We start from the raw sequence: 23,905 nt of genomic DNA on the forward strand, positions 1-23,905 counted from the left end.
ACATGAAAACATGAAAAATGAAAAATATGATCCTAAATTAGATGGTTTCAAAAAACAATTAATTCAAATTGGATAAAATTTGGCCAAAATATCAAAAAAATTAATTTTTTATACTCTATGACGTCATCAAAATCCAAAATATTTGATTTTGCTCTATCACACTCAAATTTTATCCAATTTTTACGAACCAAACATGTAATCCCACTAATTTTGGGTCATATTTTTCAAATCTTTCATCAAATTTAACATATCTTCTACAAATTTCCTAATAACACTATCATCGGTTCCACATTTTGAACAAGGGTTAATGCTAGCGAATAACTAACATGAAAAATGAAAAATATGACCCCAAATTAGTAGGTTTCAAAAAAAATTTCATTCAAATTGGATAAAATTTGGCCAAAATAGCAAAAAAATGATTTTTTATACTCTATGACGTCATCAAAATCCAAAATATTTGATTTTGCTCTATCACACCCAGTTTTTATTCAATTTTTATAAACCAAACATGTAATTCCACTAATTTTGGGTCATATTTTTCAAATCTTTCATCAAATTTAACATATCTTCTACAAATTTCCTAATAACACTATCATGAGTTCCACATTTTGTACAAGAGTTATTGCTAGCGAATAAATAACATGAAAAATGAAAAATATGGCCCTAAATTAGTAGGTTTCAAAAAAAATTTCATTCAAATTGGATAAAATTTGGCAAAAATATCAGAAAAATAGATTTTTTATACACTATGACGTCATCAAAATCCAAAATATTTGATTTTGCTCTATCACACCTAAATTTTATCTAATTTTTATAAACCAAACATGTAATCCCACTAATTTTGGGTCATATTTTTCAAATCTTTCTTCAAATTTAACATATCTTCTACAAATTTCCTAATAACACTATCATGAGTTCCACATTTTGTACAAGGGTTATTGCTAGCGAATGACTAACATGAAAAATGAAAAATATGGCCCAAAATTAGTAGGTTTCAAAAAAAATTTCATTCAAAATGGATAAAATTTGGCCATAATAGCAAAAAAATTGATTTTTTATACTCGATGACGTCATCAAAATACAAAAAAATTGATTTTGCGTTATCACACCCAAATTTTATCCAATTTTTATAAACCAAACATGTAATTCCACTAATTTTGGGTCATATTTTTCAAATCTTTCATCAAATTTAACATATCTTCTAATAATTTCATAAATTCACTAGCATGGGTTCCACATTTTGCTTAAGGGTTAATATTAGCGAAAACATGAAAAATGAGATACAAGTGCTTAAAAAAACAAAATTTAATTTTGATGATAATTTTATATTGTTGAAATTTTAACGATTATTTTGTTGTGAATTCTATAAATATTTGATTTGAAACTTATTAGATCTAAAATTTATTTTATCTGATTTACTATTTGTTAGAAACCCACCCATTAATTTTGACAATATCAAATTTTCATCAAAATAAGGTTTTTTCTTTTTCAATTACTTGTCTCTCACAAACGATGAGTTTGAGGTAAAAATGTTACGTGGCAAACAAAAACTGCTTAGAATAGCCCAAAATATTAGATCCAATGACTTTTTTTTCAGATTTCATGATTTTTTAGCAGAAACTTCTCTGAGATAGCGCAAATGGTACAAGCACTTTTTCTAATCAATACGACTTTGTTCTACACAGTCATACGAGCATTTTGAAGCTTCATTTCCTACACAGTACATATCTTGGTAACGTGATAAACTAACCCTTATCTTTATATATTTTTTTAATCAATACTAATTGTTGATAATAATTTAATATGATCATTAAACATGGCATTGTCCTTAATATACTTTAATTAATTATTGTGAATTGATGAAGGTTAATCATTTAAATATGTTGTCTCCATAATACATTTGTTCGGCCTTTAATGTACTATAATAATAAATCAATATATTGATTTTCATATTATAAAGGTAGTATAGTATATTCTAAATACGTGAAGTGTTTATATATATTTATTTATACGAAAATATTTTTATTTCGAGGAGAGAGGGAATAGGGAGGGGGTATTCTTTGTTGGATTTCTCATATAGTTTTATTCCTTTGTGATTCTTTCAAATTCGAACAATGGTTTCATTTGTCATATCATAAATTTTCGATGATTTATACAAAAAATATTATTACGTCTAGGCTTAATATTTGACAGTTTGTTTTAGAATGGCAGGGAATTTGAGAGGTTTTTGAAAATGTCATGCCTATTTATTTTTCCACAAAAGTTTTCTTCGAATCGAGATTTGTTGCCAGTTTTGGAACTTATGCTGTGAATTTTTAACCCCCGAACCAAAAAATGGGTGTTATAAGTTTTGCCGCTATGTGTGTATCTGTCTGTCTGTCTGTGACATCGTAGCGCCTAAAAGAATGAACCGATTTTGATTTTTATTGTTTCATTTTAAAGGTAATTAAATGGAGAGTGTTGTTCTTAACTATGTTTCAAGTGCGAGTTTAGGGTTCCGTACCCCAAAAACCTAAAAAATTGGCGATGACCTTCAAAATCGGTTCAGTTTATCGGTTAAGCTTTAAGGAAAAAGGTAGTTCAATGGAGAGTATTTTTATATATGTTTCAATTGCGAGTTTAGGATTCCGCACTCGAAAAATTTGCCGGATTTTTATTATAATGCTGATATGGTTTATGGCGTTATTTACAATACACTATGATGTTGTTTACATTTCACTATGGTGTTATTTACAATACATATTCAGTGTTGTCAACTTAGTAGTTTTACCACTAAAACTAGTGGTTTTTTTCTACTATTTTTCTACCTTTAGTGGCAAATATTTTAAATAATTTTATATTTTAATATCATTTCTGGCAATATTATTGCTCTCTACTTGTTTTTTAGTGGTTTTCTGTCGCCTGTTTAGTGGGCCTTAGAGTTGAAAGTTGGCAACACTGTACATATTGTACTGTATTGTAAATAACGCCATATACCCTACCAGGGCGTGTTGTTTTAGATCGAAGTCACCATTGTTATAACTTTATTGTGTGCCATAAACTTTATTGTGAGACGGGTATACGACTCTTCTACCTATCTCAGTTTCTCTAATAGTAATGAGATAGGTAGAAAAAAAATGTTGTCTCTCTGTCTTACTCGTATGATTTGGTTGACACTGTCTTACTCGTATTTTAGTTAGGATTTCTGTAAGTCCCCTTTGCCCATGCCTGATATAGAGACAGACAATATATTATCTGATTTATGTTAACATAAGTAATATTACAGTATTGAAGAGGGCTTTCCATCAGAAGTATTGTGGGTATCGCCAACCAGTATGGGCTACCTGACGTCCACACTGCATGAACTCGTCCGCCATAACTATTGCTAATTCCCTCAATACAGTACACAATATGGTGCCCACAAAATATCCACATAAAATTTCTAACCGTGTATTAGGGATAGATTCCTAACTATTCCTTATCTCAGTACCTTGATCTAATTTCACATCTCGAATATTTAACAGAGCTTAAAAATTATTTACTCAAGATTTTAAAACCAAAATTTCGATAAATATTATGAATTCGTCTCGAAATTATCTAACATTTACTAATATTCCTCGTTGAAATAATAAAAAAATTTTTTAATATCTTAAAAATTAAATTATACTTCATTAATTTGTTCAACATCATAAAATTTCAAACAAATTTTTTCTATAAAATCATAAATAATTCATAATTAATTAAAAAAAAACATTTGAATTAAATTTTTTTTCCATTTGTTTATATTTCCTTCCTGGATAACGTTAAAAAAATTTAAATAATAATAACAAAACCACTACAAAACAAATAAATAAATTACAAAAAAAAAAAAAAAAACCGATATAAATCCTTGAACTTCATCATGAGCGCTGTGTTAAATTAAATAATAATAAAAAGTAAAAATTAAATTCACAACTCAATAAATTTATTTTATTTATTATTATTATTATTTATATTAAAGTTTTTTTTAAATATTATTTATAAAAAGTTTATAATAATAATTTTAAAATAAAAAGTGTGAAGTTGTTGTAAGTATAGTATTCGTGACTGACTTCAGTAATGTGTGTTCTATGTTGTTTTCAAACGTATAAACAAACGTACAAACACATCAATTAAATAAATTAATAATTAATATAAATTATATAATTATTAAATACTTTTATCACTTTTTTTTTGAAATTTTATAAGAAAAAAAAATTCAAGTCAACTGAACGACTTCTTATTGAATAAAGCTTGATTCACATTTATATCATATTAGAGTGTTAATACAGTGTGTTCATTTCAAAAGGATCCACCTTTAATAACTCTTGACCTGATGTCATAATTGATTATTAAGTTCAAAAATAGTTCCTAGATAATTTTATCCTATCGCTCCTAACCACCTCAACTTTTTTATTTCAAATCGTAATATGTAATGTAATCGTAATATCTACCCTAATTAACTCTTGACCTGTGTCATTTGATATTTCAAAATCGAGGTGGTTGGGGGTGAAGGGATGAGACATAAAATTTTCTAGATACCAATTTTGAACTTTCCCCTCGATATCTAAATCGACGTGTTTTCATTCAAAACATTAATCACTTCAGTTTAAGAGTTATTAAGGAGATATTCAAGGATTGGATAATATTGGGGATTTCAATAAAACTTTATAAATTCATTTTTTGATTAACTTGGTCATTATTGAGCTTTTTATTATTATTTTATCCTTCAAAGTTGGTTGAAAAAATGATGAAACATGTAGGTGAAACATATTTTTCAATTGGATATTTCTATATAAAAAAATCTAGAGAGTATGATAAAAAACGTTCTAAAATATTTAGGCAATCTTGCAGTTTATAATAATACCATAATTTTTAATTAAATTACGAGTTCATCGAAGATCCAACATTTGATGAACAGAGACGACTATAGTTAGAGTATTGATGATTGAAGAGCGATATCTATATTATCAAATTTATAAGCATCACTTGCACACAATATATTATAAAATTTTGTAGTTGCGTGGTATTGTAAAGCCAAAAATAACTCATGACTTGATTTCAAAGCATAAATTTGGTTTATATGTATGTACCGTGTAATAAACCAAAACTTTTTTACAATACTGTAGGCTTACAATCACCTTAAGGGTGATTGTAAGCCTTAGTAATAGATATAAGGGAACCAATATATCTATTTCATTTTTTTGTCATGATTGAATAGAGAAGCTTATGTCCTTTCTAATGAGGTGTCACAAGGTAGGGGGTATCATTTGAAATAACAAAGTTGGGGTGGCTAGGGGCGAAAAGATAAAACATAAAATTATAGCTGGCTCAATTTTTGTTGAAGGTTTTATAGTAAATGTTATGCTTCCTATACAATCTGCTGGCTGGGGCTAGTACCTCTGTAGGCAAAAAATCCTTATTAACATGTGAATAAGCCTTTAAATAAAATACGACAATTATTACGGTATGTGAATCAGGCATTAAAATTTATCAAGTATTTATTTTATTCACAAGAAATATTTAAAAGAAATAACACGACTCAATTAATTCTCTCTCATTTATATAAAATGCTTCTTCAACATCTGTTTTTTAATACGACACAAAGTTGACGCTATTTTATTTTATTTTTATTCATTTTAATAATTTTATATCATTTGATATATATTTATGAATAATTAATTCATTAATAATAAAAAATATTTTTCCGTTCTAAATTCTTGAATAAAAACGGATAAATATAATTTTTACATTATATAATTATATGTTTATTTATATTAATTATTAATATCCGATTAATATTAATAATGATATGGGTGGATTCATTTATAATATTTCATCTATTTTATTAATTTTATAACTTTTTTTTTTTGCAGATTCGACACGTACACCATTGAAATCGGAAAGAGAGGTAAGTGCTTATTTATTAATTGATTTTGCATGTTTTATCATAATTTGTTGTTAATTAATAATTTGTATGGTATTTTAATTGAATAATTAACAGGAATTTAATATTTCAAATTCAATATTGATTATTAATTCTTGTTCATAGCTTTTAAAAAAAGAACTCTTTTACATCCTCAGTACGCTGAAAAAATTTCAGCTTGATATCTTTTTTCGTTTTTGAGTTATCGAGTTGACAGACGGGCAGACGAACGGACGGACGGACAACCGGAAATGGACTAATTAGGTGATTTTATGAACATCTATACCAAAATTTCGTTCATAGTATCAATATTTTTAAGCGTTACAAACTTGGGATTAAACAATTAGTATACTTTGGTATATTTCATATACATGGTATAAAAATTTAGTATAATGGTAAAATTGCAGTGAACTATCCGATATTTTATCCATATTTACCCTATTAAAACATTTTTAAAGTGTAACAAATTTAATTATAAGCGAACAAATCACCATATATGAAGCGTATAATTGTATTAATTTATTAATAATAATAATTATTTTTTATTATGTAATTTATAAAATATAAATTTATTATGTAATTTATATATTTTTTGGCAAAAAAGAAATATTTGAACATATTAGACATACCAAATATAGTCTTAAATGTTTTTTAATAAATAATTTTTGTTTTGCTTAAAAATTTTATTTATTTTACTAAACTTTCATATTTAAGTAGTTTAGTAACAAATATTTTAATTAATCAAAGTAGTTTTTATTTGAAAAATATTAAAAATTAAAACGTTAATGAATGAAATGTTTATACATTGTAACACTAGGCTTGTAACAAAAGGTTTATTTACTACAGTTACATAATATTTGTGATAGCCAAATTAAAAGTAATACGTAAGCAATACAAATTCAAAACAAATTCATTTTGACTCTTTAAGTTTTGCCTGAAACTTCTTTTATACGTTGAACCGTTTTTGAAACAGAGGGCGCAGAAGATGAAGTACTCAGTTATACGTACCTAAGAACAGGGTCGATTATGAATCTCAGTTGATTATACGGTTTTTTTACTTAATTATTCATTAAATACTACTTAAATTACTATTTAAGGATGTAACTTAAAATAAATGCTTAATTTTTTTATTTGGAATTGGGCTAACTCTAAATCAATTCTGAAAATTTTAGGGGGAAGGGGATGTCCGATTATTTTAATATTTTAGATGACTTCAAAAATTACGCATATGATGAATGGATGGATGATATGTTTTCATAAATAAAAATCAAAAACTAATCGGTGGAAATTAAAAAAAAAAAACTATTTAAAACCTTAAAACCTTAATAAATTATTGAAAAAAACCCGTTGTGCCCGATTAATTAAGGATGTATGGGCACTTTAGTGAGGACACAAATTAAAAGAAATTTTATTTTCAATTTTGATGTGAATTATGTTATAACTTGACAATGTAAGACGAAAAGTAAGAATAAAATTTGTCGGTATCTGGAGTAATTTTCAAAACATCGAAAATTGAAAATTTTGTTTAATTATTTAGATTTGGATATTTCGAAAATCAAAGCAGTTTATTCTTATTTTTTGACTACATTCATGAAGTTATAACAATATTCATAATCAAAGTTGAAAGAAAATAAGAAACAAATAATTTCCCTTTAATCTAAAACTGCCTTGACACTCTTACTATCTTAAAGATTTAAATTTTACTATAGTTTAATATAAAATTGCATGTTTTTTGTTCGATCTACCTTAAGGTAGTTCCTCCGCGACAGTCCAGTCAAAAAGTTTTGGACTAATACTATCATTCAGTGCATTAACTGTGCTATGACTATTATACATATACCATATATTATTTTCACAAGACTGTAGTTACACACTAATTTATCTCCTATACGTATACACACACACACTATGATATATACCTTTACCATTAGTTTTTATATCCTCTCAAAAAAAAAACATCGCTAAAACGAGTTATTTATTTAAGTTTTTTATCGAAACTGTATGGTAAATAATTTTTATTTATTTTTATATATTTTCTAAATATAGTATTCTACATTATATTAGTTTTTCATAGAGATGGTAAACGTCATTCATTGATAAATAAATATAATATTTGTAAATTTGTGTATTTTTATACGCTTCTCCCATGTACACGTACAAATTGCGTCACTTTTAATTGCTAATATCGCATATATGGCATGGTAAATCATCTTCTAATTTTAACAGCATGTGTATTATGAATTAAATATTTTATATTCTGAGTTTTGAGAAATTCTTGAAATATCACTTTCGTGTAGGTACTACCTTAATAAGAAGAAATATTGTTTTATAACAAAACAGCAATAATTGCAGACGCTTGTTTTTTATCTACAAGACCAATGATAATTTTTTTTTTATAAAAATGATATTATAAAGTTCATCGAACATTTTTTAGCATCATTATTTGTAAATTAAGTTTAATAAGTAATTTGTGTTGTCTGCTGCTTAATATACCTACCTTTAGTGTTGTTTATTTAAGTTACATTTTTTTTATGTCAGCAATTTTAAATACATTTTAATTTGTTTTGTAAGACACAAAAACTACCAAAAAAATATTCATTCCAAGTTGAATAGACGAACGGATGGTTACAAGCACCAAAAAAAGTGTAAATGTAAAAATAATGGGCTTATAAAAAAAAAATTGTCCGAAAAAAAATCTCACACTTCAATCATTTGTTTGTTATAAATAAAAATTTGTGGTTAATATAGTTTTTATTATAAAATTATTAAAATCCGGTCTGATGACTTGTGAAATTTTTTTTTTAAGCTTGAGAAATGTTTCAGTGATCTAGAAGCTAGGTTTTAACTTAATATGGTAAAAAATTGTTCGAAAATTACAGTCGAGACTACTATTCTTCGTCGGACCGATACGAGTTTTTCTTCGTAAGCAATTTTACGAACCGTGATAGTCTTCATAAGTGATCAATAGACCATTCTATCTATAGATAGTCTTTGTATGGAAATTGTGAATTATGATAGTCTTCTAAGAAATTTTAAAACTATTCTATAAAAATTTCTAAATTTTTGGACTGATAGTCTTTGTAATAAATATCCCAGGGTTGTTTTGGATGAAATTTATGGATTTTGATAAATTATAATCATAATAATTAGTTGTGTTAATCTTCATAAAAGATCCAAAGTTAGTACCAGTCTTCGAAACAAATAAATGGATTATTCTTCTCAAAAAATTTTACGTGTTTTGTTAGTCTTTTTAAATCAGTTGTGCTTCTAGTAAACAGTTGGGTCGTATTAGCCTTTATAAGAAATAAACAAGCGATGCTAGTTTTTTAAGAACATGAAGTCTGTTAGAAATTGGGAAAAGAAATTAAAGGGAGAAATTTTATTCGATATATGCCACAGTTATCTCGAAATATTAAAGCCTGAAGATTTAGAGGAAATCGTTATTTAGAAAAAATACATTATTTACTTAACACAAATGACATTCCTTTAATCAAAAATGTCATCCCAATGAAGGATCTGTGAACAAAAGCCACAAAAAACTAGAATTTTTTGGTAATTTTGATAAAAAAAATAAATATACAAAAGATGAAAACGCTGACTTTAATGTATTTTTATAGAAAAACGAATTTGGCTAACGGTTATTTTCTTGTATGAAAAATATGTGTCATGTTTTTGCCTAATGAATATTAGTTTTTCAAATGAATCCTGAGGAATTTATCATTGTTACATAATAAAACAAATACAAAAAGGTAAGATCAGAAAATTTCTCACCGTAAGCAGAATTTTATCTGCTTATAAAGGACATTAATAAGAATATGTAGACATCATTTAAAGATGATCCTAAGAAAACAATTTTTAGAGAACCTTTATAAAAAACTTTGAAACGTCTTTCGATAGTTCGAAAACCAAGGCAGATATTGAAAAATTATTATTATTTTTCGTCTACATTTATAAAGTTATAATAAAATTCATCATCAAAGTTTAAAATAAGGTACAGATAATTTCAAACACAAGTCTAAACTTGCCTTGGCAAGAAACGCCTGCTTGTTTTCTTAAGAAATGGATTTGGGGTATTTTTTGCACGCTCTTTGAATAAAATAACTATGGAAAATAAAAGTTTAAAACCTTGATGACTACAACGGAACCATATACTCATCCTTCATGAAGCACACACTCTTGGCTATTTTTGATAATTAGCTCTTATTAAAAGTTGTGCAAGAAAAAACAGATGGACAATTTTTTATATAAAACTATTGGTAAAATTTTAATTATTTTACAACTGCTAATTGGCGATGAAACTGCTGTTTGCTAAATTATCAAGGCTGTTAGAATGAAAATTTTCCATGTTAGAAATGACGAGAATGATGCCGGAGGGAATTGTAGAGAAGAGAGATAATAGTCACAATCTCATATTAAAAAGAAAATGTAGCAGGCGTTTATTGCAATTTAAATAAAAATTTAGTTGTGCTGAAAACTAGAGTTGTTCTAAAAATACATGCTGGAGGTGACATTGTGCCTGGAGGCTTGAAAAAATTTCCAATTCTTATCATGTGTGTAATCGAAATTGTATCCATAACAATATCTATCGCCATGATTTGGGGTTTATTGGAAAGTTTATTTTACGACATTTTTTGGTTGAATATGATTTTAGTCTTAAGGGTACCGTGACTGGCTACAATAAAGCGTAATCTGAAAGTCTTGTATTGTCTGCCTTTTTATTGGGCAATTAGGGACGTATTCCAGCCATTCTTCTTGTTGCGTAGTATAATATTTTTGCTAAGCCGTCAGCACTCGCGTTTTTCGATTTAAAACATATATAATTATTATTTTTCAAATGGAATAAGTGGTTGAAACTTTTTTCTATCTTTATCGAATTTATCAATTTTCGATTTATGAATTTTTCATATTATTTCATTCTAATTACAGTTTAAAAAAATATTTCATTTTCAATTTCATTCTTTCAAGTCCTTCAGAAATTGTGAGAATTTCTCTCATCACGAGAGTAAAGATGTAATCAAAAAATATTAACTTCGGAAATTTTCGAGCCTGTTCGTGTACTCTCCTTAGTTTACTGTGATAGAAATATGATGAAATAAGTAAGAATGAATTTAATTATTTCGATTATTTCCCTGCTCTAATCTTTTCACCCTCAAACATCATTCGATAATCACGTATTCAAACTATTTATAATTAGCTAGTCCATTAAAATTTAATTTTATAGTAAAGAATACAGAGGTTATGATTTACAAAGTTAAAGAATATTTAACGAACAAAAAATTTGACGTATGTGCAGAACAAGTGAGCAAATCTCTCATCACGCAACTAAAGATTACCGATCGGCTGACGCGAGTACTGACGGGTTAATTCGCATACAAAAATTTCATTCGAGGATTGCTTCACACATCACCATGTACTTCCCGCCGGGTATGGAAATGCTCTTTAAAAGTTTAAACAGTTTGACAGATGCATTTAATAAAAATAAATCTTTTATAATATTTTGAAAAAAAAAATTTTTAGATGTGAGTGATTCATAAAATGAATGGAAATTTTTCAAATATATAATTAAGTTTTCCATTGATTTGCAGTGTCATTCATATTTAATTTAAATTAATTAACATAAAATTAAAAATATAATTAGCCTGAAGTCTTAAAAAAGGTTATATAAGATAAGTTGTAATCACTTTAAAAGGATATTCATCGCATATCTAGATATGAGATATCCGTACAGTTCAGCAGTTGTTCGCCTCTCATCTTGATCTGTGTATTCATATATAAAAATATATAACTAACCTTGTACTTGGTAAACTTGTATTATAAATATTTTTATTTTATATTAAATAATATTTCAAATTGTATATATTACTAATCATATTTTATTACATAACTTTTTAATTATTATTATGTAAAAATATTATAGTTTTATATTTTATGAATTATGTATTAAATATCGTTTTTATACTGGGTGTTTATAGAAAAAGTATCGGGAATCTTGAATTTGTGATTTGAAAACTGTTAGTAATGATAAGCCCGAGCGAAAATTGACATTTAGGTTTATGGTTTGATGAAGTTTTAGATGGAAGTTAGTAGGTAACGAATACTTATGTGTACGTCTAAAAAGTTGACAGTTTATATCATGTATAAATGTAATATATATCAAGGAATCCTAAGTTTAGTCCTAAGTTTGCAACGCTTAAAAATAATGATGCTACGAAAAAAATTTTAGTATAGGTGTTCATAAAATCACCAAATTAGTCCATTTTCGGTTGTCTGTCCGTAAGCACGATAACTCAAAAACGAAAAATGATATCAAGCTGAAATTATTACAGTGTGCTCATCAGGGCATAAAAAGTGAGGTCCAGTTCGTAAATGGACATCATAGGTCAAATGGGTCTTGGGCACGTAGGATCCTTATTGTAAACCGTTAGGGATAGAAAAAAGTTTAAATGTAAAATTCCTTATGAAAAAATAAACAACTTTTGTTTGAAACATTTTTTCGCAAATTAGTCGCAACTTATATAGTATGTATTATATGGGAATATCAGTTATGTATGTGCGACATGTATGTATGTGTAATCAACACAGTCTATACATGGTATTTTAACAATTAACTGAGTCAATTGTTTGCTTTCATTTGTTTTTATATAAGAAATAACTTTTATTTAAACTTTAGTTCTACCTCTAATGGGTTTACAAGATGGTTTTTTTTTTCATTCTAAAATGTTTTACAAAAGCACTAGTTGAAGCTACTTGCAAATTTTTAACTCTATTTATAAACAAAATAATTTGATAAGAAATTTATAATTTAAAGAATATTTTTCTAAACTTTCTGTATCATTTATGATTGTAAACCTTGAAATTAAATCTTATACAATACCTACCTATATTTTTCCATTTTCAATTATTCAATTCTATCGATGCGCATAAGCTAATATTTGGTCCCAAAATCAGAACTTTGTTTTTCATTTCATTAATTTGTACGGTTTTAGTAGAACCTAAACGAAACGCTTTACGCACCTACTAAAGAAAGCATAGAGAAACCTACTTCTGTCAGATGTAATTATATTTTCATAAAAGTCAGATTAAAATGACTATTGTAAATTAGAAAAAAGATAAATCTCGATATCTTCAGTATTTTTACGTGATGTATTTTAAGTGATGAATTTAAATATGATGGTGGTATAGACACAAAGACGATTGATTGTTAACCGTTAGTGCTTATCTGGTTATAGCTTTGCTAACCACAACCAAAACTTCTTCACTCGCTAAGCCAAGGCTTTTTGTTATTCGTGCTTCCATTTCCCAAGTTACATCGAATTACTCAAGTAACAAAGATAAAATGTCTAAAAATACTTAAACCATTCCTAATCACCCGGCTTTAGACAAATTTTTAGACTAAATATTAATGTAGTAAATTATTCCATAATAAAAAATAAATTAAAAAAAAAAGTTTTAAAAGTGAAAGATCTGCAATTAAGGGGTTAATTAATAGGAACTGTATGGATAAAAAAAAATTTAATATGTTATTTTAAAAATATTTCTGCATTACAAGGTTTAATCTCATCCAAAATATAAATATTTTAATTGTACAATTTATAATTAAAATTTTATAAAATTTAATTAATTATTTTAATTTTATTTTTGCGATTATTATTTAAGTATTTTTTATAATTTTGAATGTGTTTACTGATATACGCAAAATATTATGTATTACAAAATGATTTCAATTTTTTATTATAATATAATTTATACTGATACTAGCAGATACCCACCCACTTTGCTGGGCAATTTCTCCTTTAAAAACAATGACTATCATTTTATAGCTATCACTTATCCTCCCTTTTGTTCAAAATTTTATGGATTTTAATATTTTGGTGGGAAACTCTGTCTTTTTTGAAAATGAAGTTTTGCCCATGATAATCGCTGACTTTCTATAGGTCCAATTATTAAATTAACCTGATTTTTATACTTTTTGGATCAAAATTACCCCATCCACCGAGTTTCATCAAATTCCAAAACAAAATTTTTTTTGTGTTTTTCTCGATTTTTTTCAAAGGGGTAAAAAATTTTTCAAAAAAACGAGAAATTTTGTCTATCTCGAATTTCGATAAAATTCAGAATGTAAGGTAATTATGACCCAAAAAGTACCTTAGAGCATGAATTTCCTTCTTAGTGCTCACTCGCGTTACTTAAGGAACGTGTGTACAAAATTTCAAGCTTCTAGATCCAGCGATTTCAGCTGTGCGTTGTGCTATCAGTCAGCTTCCATTCTTATCTATCTATATATATATATATAGATAAAAAATTATTTTGAAAACAAATGAATTTTTATCAGTGTAAACTTATGTCTGTTTTATTTTAATTATCGAATCCACCCACCAAATGATCAAATTTATTTGCTGATAGTAACACCATCAGGATAATACAATGGGCCTCAGGCCTAACAGTGAGTTCGTCACTGCCTAAGAAGCCCTTCAATCCAACCTAACCTACATCGAAAATTGTTTTCGCCAATTTCAGTCGAAAGTATTCCGAAATTAATAAAAATGTAATAAAGACCCTTTAGTTTGAAATACTTTTTATTTTTATAGTTCGATTTTTTCGACTCTGAAATCTATTGTGGTGGTAAAAAAATGTGAATTTACAATAATCTACTAAAAAATAAATTAAAACAAGTGAGAACAAACAATTGACTGAGTCAATTGTTGAAACACCATGTATATACTGTGTTGATTACACTGTCACATTATACATACATACAAGTCACACATATACATATAACTGATATACCCATATAATACTATACAATTTGCGCATAATTTGCGATCTCACGGGTAAGCAGTGACGTTTACGAAAAAATGTTTCAAACAAAAGTTATTTTTTTATTAGGAACATTTTTCACATTTAAACTTTTGTTCTATCTTTAACGGTTTACAAGATGGGTCCTACGGATCAAAGACCCAATTGACCTATGTCGCTCTTTTATGAACTTGACCTCATTTTTTACGTCCTAGGCACGCTATATAAATTTCAGCTAGATATCTCTTTTCGTTTTTGAGTAATCGTGATGATAGGCGGGCAGACGACAGACAGATAGACAGACAGACAACCGGAAATGGACTAATTAGGTGATATTATGAACACCTATACGAAAATTTTTGTTCATAGCATCAATATTTAAGCGTTACAAACTTGGGAATAAACTTAGTATACCTTGGTATATTTCATATACATGGTATAACTAGTTATGTTCGAAAAAATTATACTTCATACGTGGTTCGATTTGATGTGAATATTTTTCTCATATTCCACAAATTAAAAAAAAATAATACATTTTTTTTATTATTTACAAATAATAAATAATATTTATAAATAAAAGAATTAAAGAAATAAATATATATGATAATGATAATTTCTAAGAAAATACAATTTTTATTAAAAAAATTTATATTTTAAATAAAAAAGTAATAAAAAATCCTGCTGTTAAAATATAATTTAAATATATGAGATGATGATTATTCTTATATTGGAAATTATTTGTAGTAGTAAATAAATTCTTTTGTTTAAACAAAAAAATAGAAATATTATAATTATAAATAATAATTACATTATTTTTTGAAATACAATGACATTGAAAAAAAAAATTTCATAATAATAATTATAAAATATAAAATGAAGCATTCAATAATACATACGTACTCTAGTAAATAGTAAGTATAAATAAATAAAAGAATTCTTTTCAAATTATTTATTGTTATTCCTATAATATTACATTACTCAGTTTGTTAGTTTTAAGGTAGTTTAGATGTGGCAGCCGTAACCCTTAATTTTAAAGAGCCAATGCATTAATCTGATTTAAATGTGAAGCAAAAAGTATTCTCATATGAATTGTTATAATAAATAAAATTGTCTTCACAGTCGGTGGACTTCTTAGATTAAGAAGCGTCCCACAGAACGGTCCCTCGACTGTAATGACAATATTTTTTATTACTAGAGTGATACTCACCCGCTTCGCTGGGTTTAAAAGTAAAGATTGATAAAGATTGTTCTCGCTTATCCCCTTTCTATAACACTTGAAATAATGGTAAGGATTTTAACAGGTAAAATATATGTATGGTTTTCTATTTTTTATATAGTCGTAATTATACATTGAGTATATCAGAAAAGATGGCCGTGAAATATTTTATATTGACTATTTTTACAGAAATCTGTTATTTATGGTAATGTCAAATGACTACTTTTACAGAAATCTGTAATTTATGGTAATGTCAAATTAAATTAATTTTAAAATTTTTGTTATTTTTTTATTAATATATCTTTATAAATTATATATCATGTGTTATTCTGATATATCAGCTATATTGATGTGCATTTTCATTAAAAACCATTCGCTAGTTTTAGCGTGAAAGCGTAACAAACAAACAAACATGCTTACTTTCGCATTTATAATATATAGAGATTTTAGTGCATTCAGTCACGTGACAGTAAACACCAATCAGAAAGTATTACGTCACGCCATGACAAATTCTATGTAAACATTACATTTCAATAGAACGGAGCAGACAACCTGATGACAACTGCTTAAACTTGCTTACACAAAAATGATTGTATTCCAAATCGTGATATCATTCAAGACACCATGACACTCTACATTGTTTTCGAGGTAAATTTGAATTGGCATTTAAAAATGTAAAACACAAAATGCAAATAGTGTTTTTTTTTTTAAAACAAACCACTTGATTGAATTTATTGGAATACTTTTTTGCGAAGAGTGCCTAAATTTCAGGATTTCTCATTTAGGAAGTAAGATTGAATGAATTTTCACACGATTCCTAAAATGGCCAACTAGCCTAGTTGTTAGTTTAATATCATTTTCATATTTTATAAATTCATCGAAAAATTTCTAATTTAAAACGAGAGAACTACTTTAATTAATGATTTTTGTTCTGATATTACTCAGTAAGTTAGTTACTTAGTTGAATATGCCTGTTATTTCTACTTATTAATAAATAGTTTTTAATTAACTAATTAACTATACAAAAAAACTTTAAATTATTTAAAAAAAATTAAAATGGAAAAATAATTATTATATTATATAATATGTATAATAATATTTTAATTATATGTTTTGTAATTAAATTATATTTTTGTTTAAATAGCTAATTATTTTGAAAACGAAAATAAGTCTAGTCTTCTTCTTTAGGGGATTAATATTACTTATTCACTCTCATATCAAAACCGATACACCTTTTGTTCATTTAAATTTAAAAAAAGGTGTTGTGCTACAGTTTAAAATTGCGCCCAATTTCCTGGGTAATTTAGGAACATTTGTTTTAACAGAAAAGCTTATCGAAATTAGAGGTATTTAAATAAAAAAAGTCAAATTTTTTCTCCAATTTTAAATACAATTTATGTATATTCGCAATTTGCACTTGACAGAAGAGTCAATTGAAGCTGTGAACTCTTTAAGTTTGCAGTGACGACGCGTGTGTGGTTTATCAAAGCTGGCTATCGGAAATTTAAAAAATTTCCAAATTTTTTTGTTATCTCAACAAAAATTATTAAATATATCAGAATGAGATTTGATGATGTGGCCGAGATGCATTTCGTTATATTTCACTGTACTGCGTTAAATCAGACGCATATACAGTCTTTCAAATCTTGACCAATCGTAACTACTGTGCCATTTAATTTCTTATCAATTCAAACATATTAAATTAAAAAACATTTATAGTTAAAAAACACCAAACTAGATTTAGGTCAATTAAAAATTGAGTAATAAAATGTAGTGTTTTTTAATTGTATTTGATTCTTCTAAGTGTACAAACTATATAAATCTTTTTAGTCATATTTACCATGAAGATATAGACTTATGTACTGTATCGAAAGCCAACAGGAAGGGATACATTTGCACATATTTAAACATAAAATTTCAGGTTAAATCTATAAATATATAGGAGACTTTCTATAGATATAGAATATAGATAGATAGATAGATAGATAGATAGATAGTCACTCATCACGATATCTCTGGAACTATAAGACCTAGAGACTTGAAATTTGGGAGGAATATTCCTTTTGCCAAGTAGAGGTCAGCTAAGAACGGATTTTACGAAATTCCACCCACAAGGGGGGTTGCGGGGGTGTTCATGAATAAAAAATTCATATTTTTCAATTATGGCTTTTAATAGTTCAAAACGTTAATGTCAGAATGTTTTAAATTACATTTAGAAATTTTTTTAACCTTCGGAGGGTAGAAAGGTGTAGCGAGAAAGTGGGAAGGAAATATCGAATATTCACAAATATACCTAAGTGGGGTATCAAATAAAAGAGCATGACGTGTACATTACAAAAATTTTATCCAACGCAAGGAAATGTGGAGGGAGGGGTGCAAGTGGGGATATAGCCCAGCAAAGCGGGCGGGTAACAGCTAGTTATATATAAATGAAATATAATTGGTTCTTGAAGTGAGCGGCAGACGAGATAAGTTTGAGAGTCTCTTTGGCTCTTGATAATTTATTTGAGAATGTAACTGAGAAAGGAGTAAATGTTAAGGAAGTGTCTTTTGAGGTGGTGGCTACTTCTCAATCGTGAATTGATAAAAATATCATTTCAATATAGATTCAATAATAAGAAGCATCTAATGATGAAGGAGAAATATAACCTTATTGATTCAGCTCCACTGCTCACAGAGTCTTTTTTTAGTGTATAACAAAGATAAATGTAAGTAAGTGTTAATAATGTTATTGGCAATAAATAAAATAAAAATATTGTATAAAATATGGAACCACCGTTATAACTCTTGTACACCATACCATACCTAGTGTTTTATCTTTGTCAGTTTTAAGGTAGTATGTCAAATCACCAATAATTTTTTCAATTTATTATAAAATTTTTTCCCATAATGTGTCTTTAAAATTTATAAGTTGAACCTAAAATAATTTTTTTTTTAAAATTACTTATTTAATTTATATGAATTAAATTGACTAGTATTAAGCAGGAAATCTTTCGTTAAATTGTATTAGTGTATTACTTGTAAACATAAGGTTAAAATATAAAATACTAGCTGTGAACTACCCGCTTTGCTGGGCAACATCCCCATTTGCACCCCTTCCTCCACATTTCCTTGCGTGGAATAACAGTTTTGTAATGTACACGTCATGCTCTTTTATTTGATACCCCACTTAGGTATATTTGTAAATATTCGATAATTCCTTCCCACTTTCTCGCTACACCTTTCTACCCTCCGAAGGTTAAAAGTAGATAAAAACAATAGATCTTTGAAGCTGGTTGTATATCGTGTCAATATTTAAGCTTAATCGATGCAGAACTTTTTTAGTTTTTGAACATATCCCTTTCAACCCCTATTTCAACCCCTTACTCTACTATAATATGGATGTATTATACATAAAAACCTTCCTCTTGAATCACTCTATCTATTAAAGAAAACAGCATCAAAATCCGTTGCGTAGTTTCAAAGATTTAAGCGTACAAAAGGACATAGGGACAGAAAAAGCGACTTTGTTTTATAATATGTAGTGATGTGTTACCGCTATATTTCCAATTATTTTGATAAACGACATAAGTGAAAAATTTGAATGATTTTCAATAACAAAAGTATGAAATAGTGAACGACAGTTGAAAATTATTTTTTAATGGTAAATATGCATAATTGATAAAAAAAATTGTACGGTAAACCATGTTGAAATTCAATAAAATTCGTTTTGAGTGCTCTCCTTAGTACATCGAGAATTTTTTTACTTTAGGTGAACTGTGCTAAATTTGCGAGTGTATTCTTGCATAATTTTAAAGTAATTATATTTCTTAAACGGTACTGTGAGCTTCGATACTGTCATACTATCTTAAAACACTTCGCATACATTGATTGTAAAAATGGTGATCTTCTGTTCAGGTTGTAAGTTGTAAGTTGTGTTATTGAAGATTATATTATCTTTATAGTTGATTGGTTTTGTGTAAGTTTTATTTTGTATCTGCTTTATGCATATTATTATTATATCATTTTTATGTGTATCAAATAATTACTTAAGATTGGATTTAAATGCTAAATGTGAGATTGATTGTATTATTCGATCGAGTAACTTTATTAAATAATGTTCGACTTTATTAATTAGAGTGGCCACAAATCGGAAATTTTAATAAAACTCTAATAAAAATACAAAGATCTGATTAATTTGATGCACAGTTTTTGAGATATTGTTCAAAATTCGACATGGAAATTGATTTCTTGGATCGAAATCTTTTTTCAGAAAATCTTTTTTTAGTTAAAATCAATTAAATAAAAAAAAAAAATTAAAAAAAAAAAAACGGCCGGAAATAATATTGTAAAAATAAGTTAAACCTAAACTTTTGCGAAGACTTTTTCAAGATATACGCGAACATGTCCTGCTAAAATTCGTTATCAAGCCAATATAGAGTGATTAATCAAAACGCCATTAACCAACTTCGTTTCAATTTTTCATACTTTAACCATGTTTAGGCAGTCAATGACTTATTTTTTCGGTATAAGTACGCGTCTGTCTATAAGCAATTATTATTTAAGACATTTTCCCAAAATTAAAATTTAATTGGAAATTACACAGAGAGGTATAATAATTATTTACAACGCTACAACCAACTTCATATTGTTACGTTTATTTTGAAATGCAAACCTAATTTCTAAATAATTAAAAGTTTAAATTACAACTAATTATTATTATCCCACAGAACAATCTTTGTGGTATAATAATAGTATGATTAATCCCAAAGGTTATTATCTTACTATAGTCTGAGTTATCCAACTATGGTTAGATCCAGTATACAGGATGGTCTAAGTTATAATAGCAAGACTTCATCATGATTATATTAAAATAATGATAATTCCCTTAGACCATTAAGTACATGGACTGAGCGTCAAACGATTTAATTTGTGTCAATATTTCAGGCAATTGCTTGGGTCAAATCCATCATGGCCGCGGTGTGGAAATGTCCAAACAAAGTGTTGTTGTCATACTTGTCATTGTAGATTCGTAAGAAAAAAGTGATATGTGATAAGAATTTTTTCAAAAAACGAAAAAGTTCAATGAAATCACGATGTTTTATTTTAAAAATTTTGTGATACGAAAATTTGACATCCAATGTATGTTTTTTTGATAAATGTCCTTATATTCAATTAATATTTTTTTGATAAATGCCCTTAACTGATCCAAGCAATTGCCTCAGATGTTGGCACACCTCTCATTGTATGGAAAGATAGGCGATGCTCAGTCTATTTACTTAATAATCTAAGCAATTCCTCAATACACTTATAGTGGGGATAGCGTCTTATAGGGTGTTGAAGTTTTGGAAGAAAAAGGTTTTTTTGTGAATATTGCCAAAACGTTTAATCAGAAAAAAAGAAAATTTACGTAAATGAGCTAAATATTTTTTATAATTTTATTCATATGGTGATAAAATACGAAAACTAGCGGTAGAGATGTGAGTGTGCCATCACAACGTTTCAAGAAATAATTATCTAGTGCCACCAAAATTTCGACCTAAAGCTAATTCTGATATGCTTTAAATCTTGTTAGTTGGTGTAAACGCGTTGTTTTTTTCTTTGCGTCGTCCATTTAAGAAATCTCTTCAATTTAAGATAGTATGAGCACCAAGGCAAGTTGTTTTGGAGAAATCTATGAAAACATATCATCCATCTACCGTTTCCCCATACGCAATGTTAAGTATGCTTAGTTAATTATGTTCCTTAAAATTTTCAGAATTGATTTAGACTTAGTCCAACTTTATATTAAAAAACAAGTGAAAACAAACAATTGGCTGAGTTAATTGTTGAAATACCATGCATAATCAGTGTTGATTTCTTTATCACATTACACATACAAACATGTGACACATACATAACTGATAATCAAGTATAGTACATACTATAAAATTTCCGCCTAATTGGCGTCCTCACGGGTAAACAGTGATGTTTACGAAAAAATGTTTCAAAAAAAAGTTGTTTGAAGATGAGGAACATTTTTTACATTTAAACTTTTGTTCTATCTCTAACGGTTTACAAGGTGGGTCCTACGGACCCAAGACCCAATTGACCTATGATGCTCATTTACGAACTTGACCTCACTTTTTACGTCTTGAGTACGCTTTAAAAATTTCAACTCGATATCTTTTTTCGTTTTTGAGTTATCGTGTCCACAGACGGACGGACGGACAACCGGAAATGGACTAATTAGGTGATTTTATGAACACCTATGACAAAATTTTTTTCCTAGCATCATTATTTTTAAGCGTTACAAACTTGGGACTAAACTTGATATACTATGTATATTTCATATATACATGGTATAAAAAATCAAACTTTTATCCAAAATTACCCTGGATGGCGGTCGTAAATGCTTAAAACTAATCGATTTTTATTTTTGCATTTTTGTATTATTTAGTCATCATCCCAATTCAAATCATGCGTTAATTTTGAGACATCTTTTATATTCACAAATGATTCTGAATATTGAATGAATCAGACTATATAATATACCTATATATTTAAATTTGAATCCAATCTTAAGTTCGTACAATATCACCCACCATCCACAATCTATAAGGCATAAATGAACCTGTTACGTTGTTACAATATAATAACCTGTATTTATATATTTTATATTATATTATCTACATTGTGACCGTGTAACATGTAACATGTAACATGTAACAACATGTATAGGTACCTCTAAATACTACAGTGAGAATCTTTTTTTATAAAATGCTGTAGGCTATAGGTGAAGTATTATACTTTATATTATTATTATTAAATGTACCTATATTATTTTTACATAAAACAGCTGTATATTTTGTATTTATTATTATTATTATACATATTGTCTCTTTTAGTATTAGCGACTTTGACTCTTGAAAAAATTTAGCTATTGTATCGATGCGCATAAGACAAATAACACGTTTTTGCTGAACAAAAATAATAACTACGATGACTTTAACCGTTTGTCTACTTAGACATAGGTTGCCGGTTCGAATCCAGGCAGCGGCAGTGTGAGTACAATTAAGAAGTGCCCGCCCACATCATAAATGTAATTGTACATATGGATGTTGTTTAATAAATAAAAGATTAACAAATAATGATGTGGTTGGGCTCTGTTATAGACGTATATGTCAGAGAAGCGGAGGTTAAACCCCCATTATTATTATTAATTAAGATGATTTATAAATTAACATGATATGATAATTAAGCTTGTTGAGGCTCTACAGAAAAAAAAAACACCATCCAAAAACTAAAAACTTAATAATTAACTTTAAATTTTGAGAAATTGTTTTTATTAAGAGTTCGAGTGCCAATGCAAGTTTAGACTTGTGGTTGAAATTATTTGTACTTTATTTTCAACTTGATGATGAATTTTGTTATAACTTAATGAATGTAGACGAAAAATAAGAATAAAATTTTTCGATATCTGCTTTGGTTTTCGAAATATCGAAAGCTAAATTATTAAACAATATTTTCAATTTTCGATAATTTGAAAACTATTATAGATATCGAAAAATTTTATTCTTGCTTATCGTCTTATATTGTCAAGTTATAACATAATTCACCATCAAAACTGACAATACATATTTTTTTTAAATTTTTGTCCCCACTACCGTGCTTATACATCCTTAATTAGTCGGATACAACGGGTTTTTTTTAATTTTAAATTATTTATTAATGGTTTAAATCGTTTTTTACGGGCTAGTTTTGGAGAAATATATGAAAACATATCATTCATCTACCGTTTTCCTTTAAGACCAATGTTAAATATCCCTAGTTTTGAAGTTATTTATTTATTTAGATAATCGGGCAACTCCTCTTAAAATTTTCAGGATTGATTTAGACTTAGTCAAACTACATATAAACAAATCAAGCCTTTTATCCAACTTTGCCCTGGCGCTCGTACATCCTTAAATTTTTAGAAGTCCTGAATCGTTTTAGTTTAAAAGGAATTCGGT

The 23,905-nt window shown here is 27.4% G+C and overlaps 1 protein-coding gene across 2 annotated transcripts in view; it reads left to right on the forward strand.

The window, feature by feature from the left end:
- LOC123290603 (protein spire) overlaps positions 1-23,905 on the forward strand; it is a 196,244-nt gene that overhangs the window by 11,545 nt on the left and 160,794 nt on the right. For both annotated transcript variants that reach the window (XM_044870855.1, XM_044870856.1), the window contains exon 2: positions 5,874-5,908. In XM_044870855.1, coding sequence (XP_044726790.1) covers positions 5,874-5,908 — 35 coding nt within the window. The remainder of the gene's footprint in view (positions 1-5,873; positions 5,909-23,905) is intronic.

Source organism: Chrysoperla carnea, chromosome 1 (genome assembly GCF_905475395.1).
Source record: "Chrysoperla carnea chromosome 1, inChrCarn1.1, whole genome shotgun sequence".
Lineage (NCBI taxonomy): Eukaryota > Metazoa > Arthropoda > Insecta > Neuroptera > Chrysopidae > Chrysoperla > Chrysoperla carnea.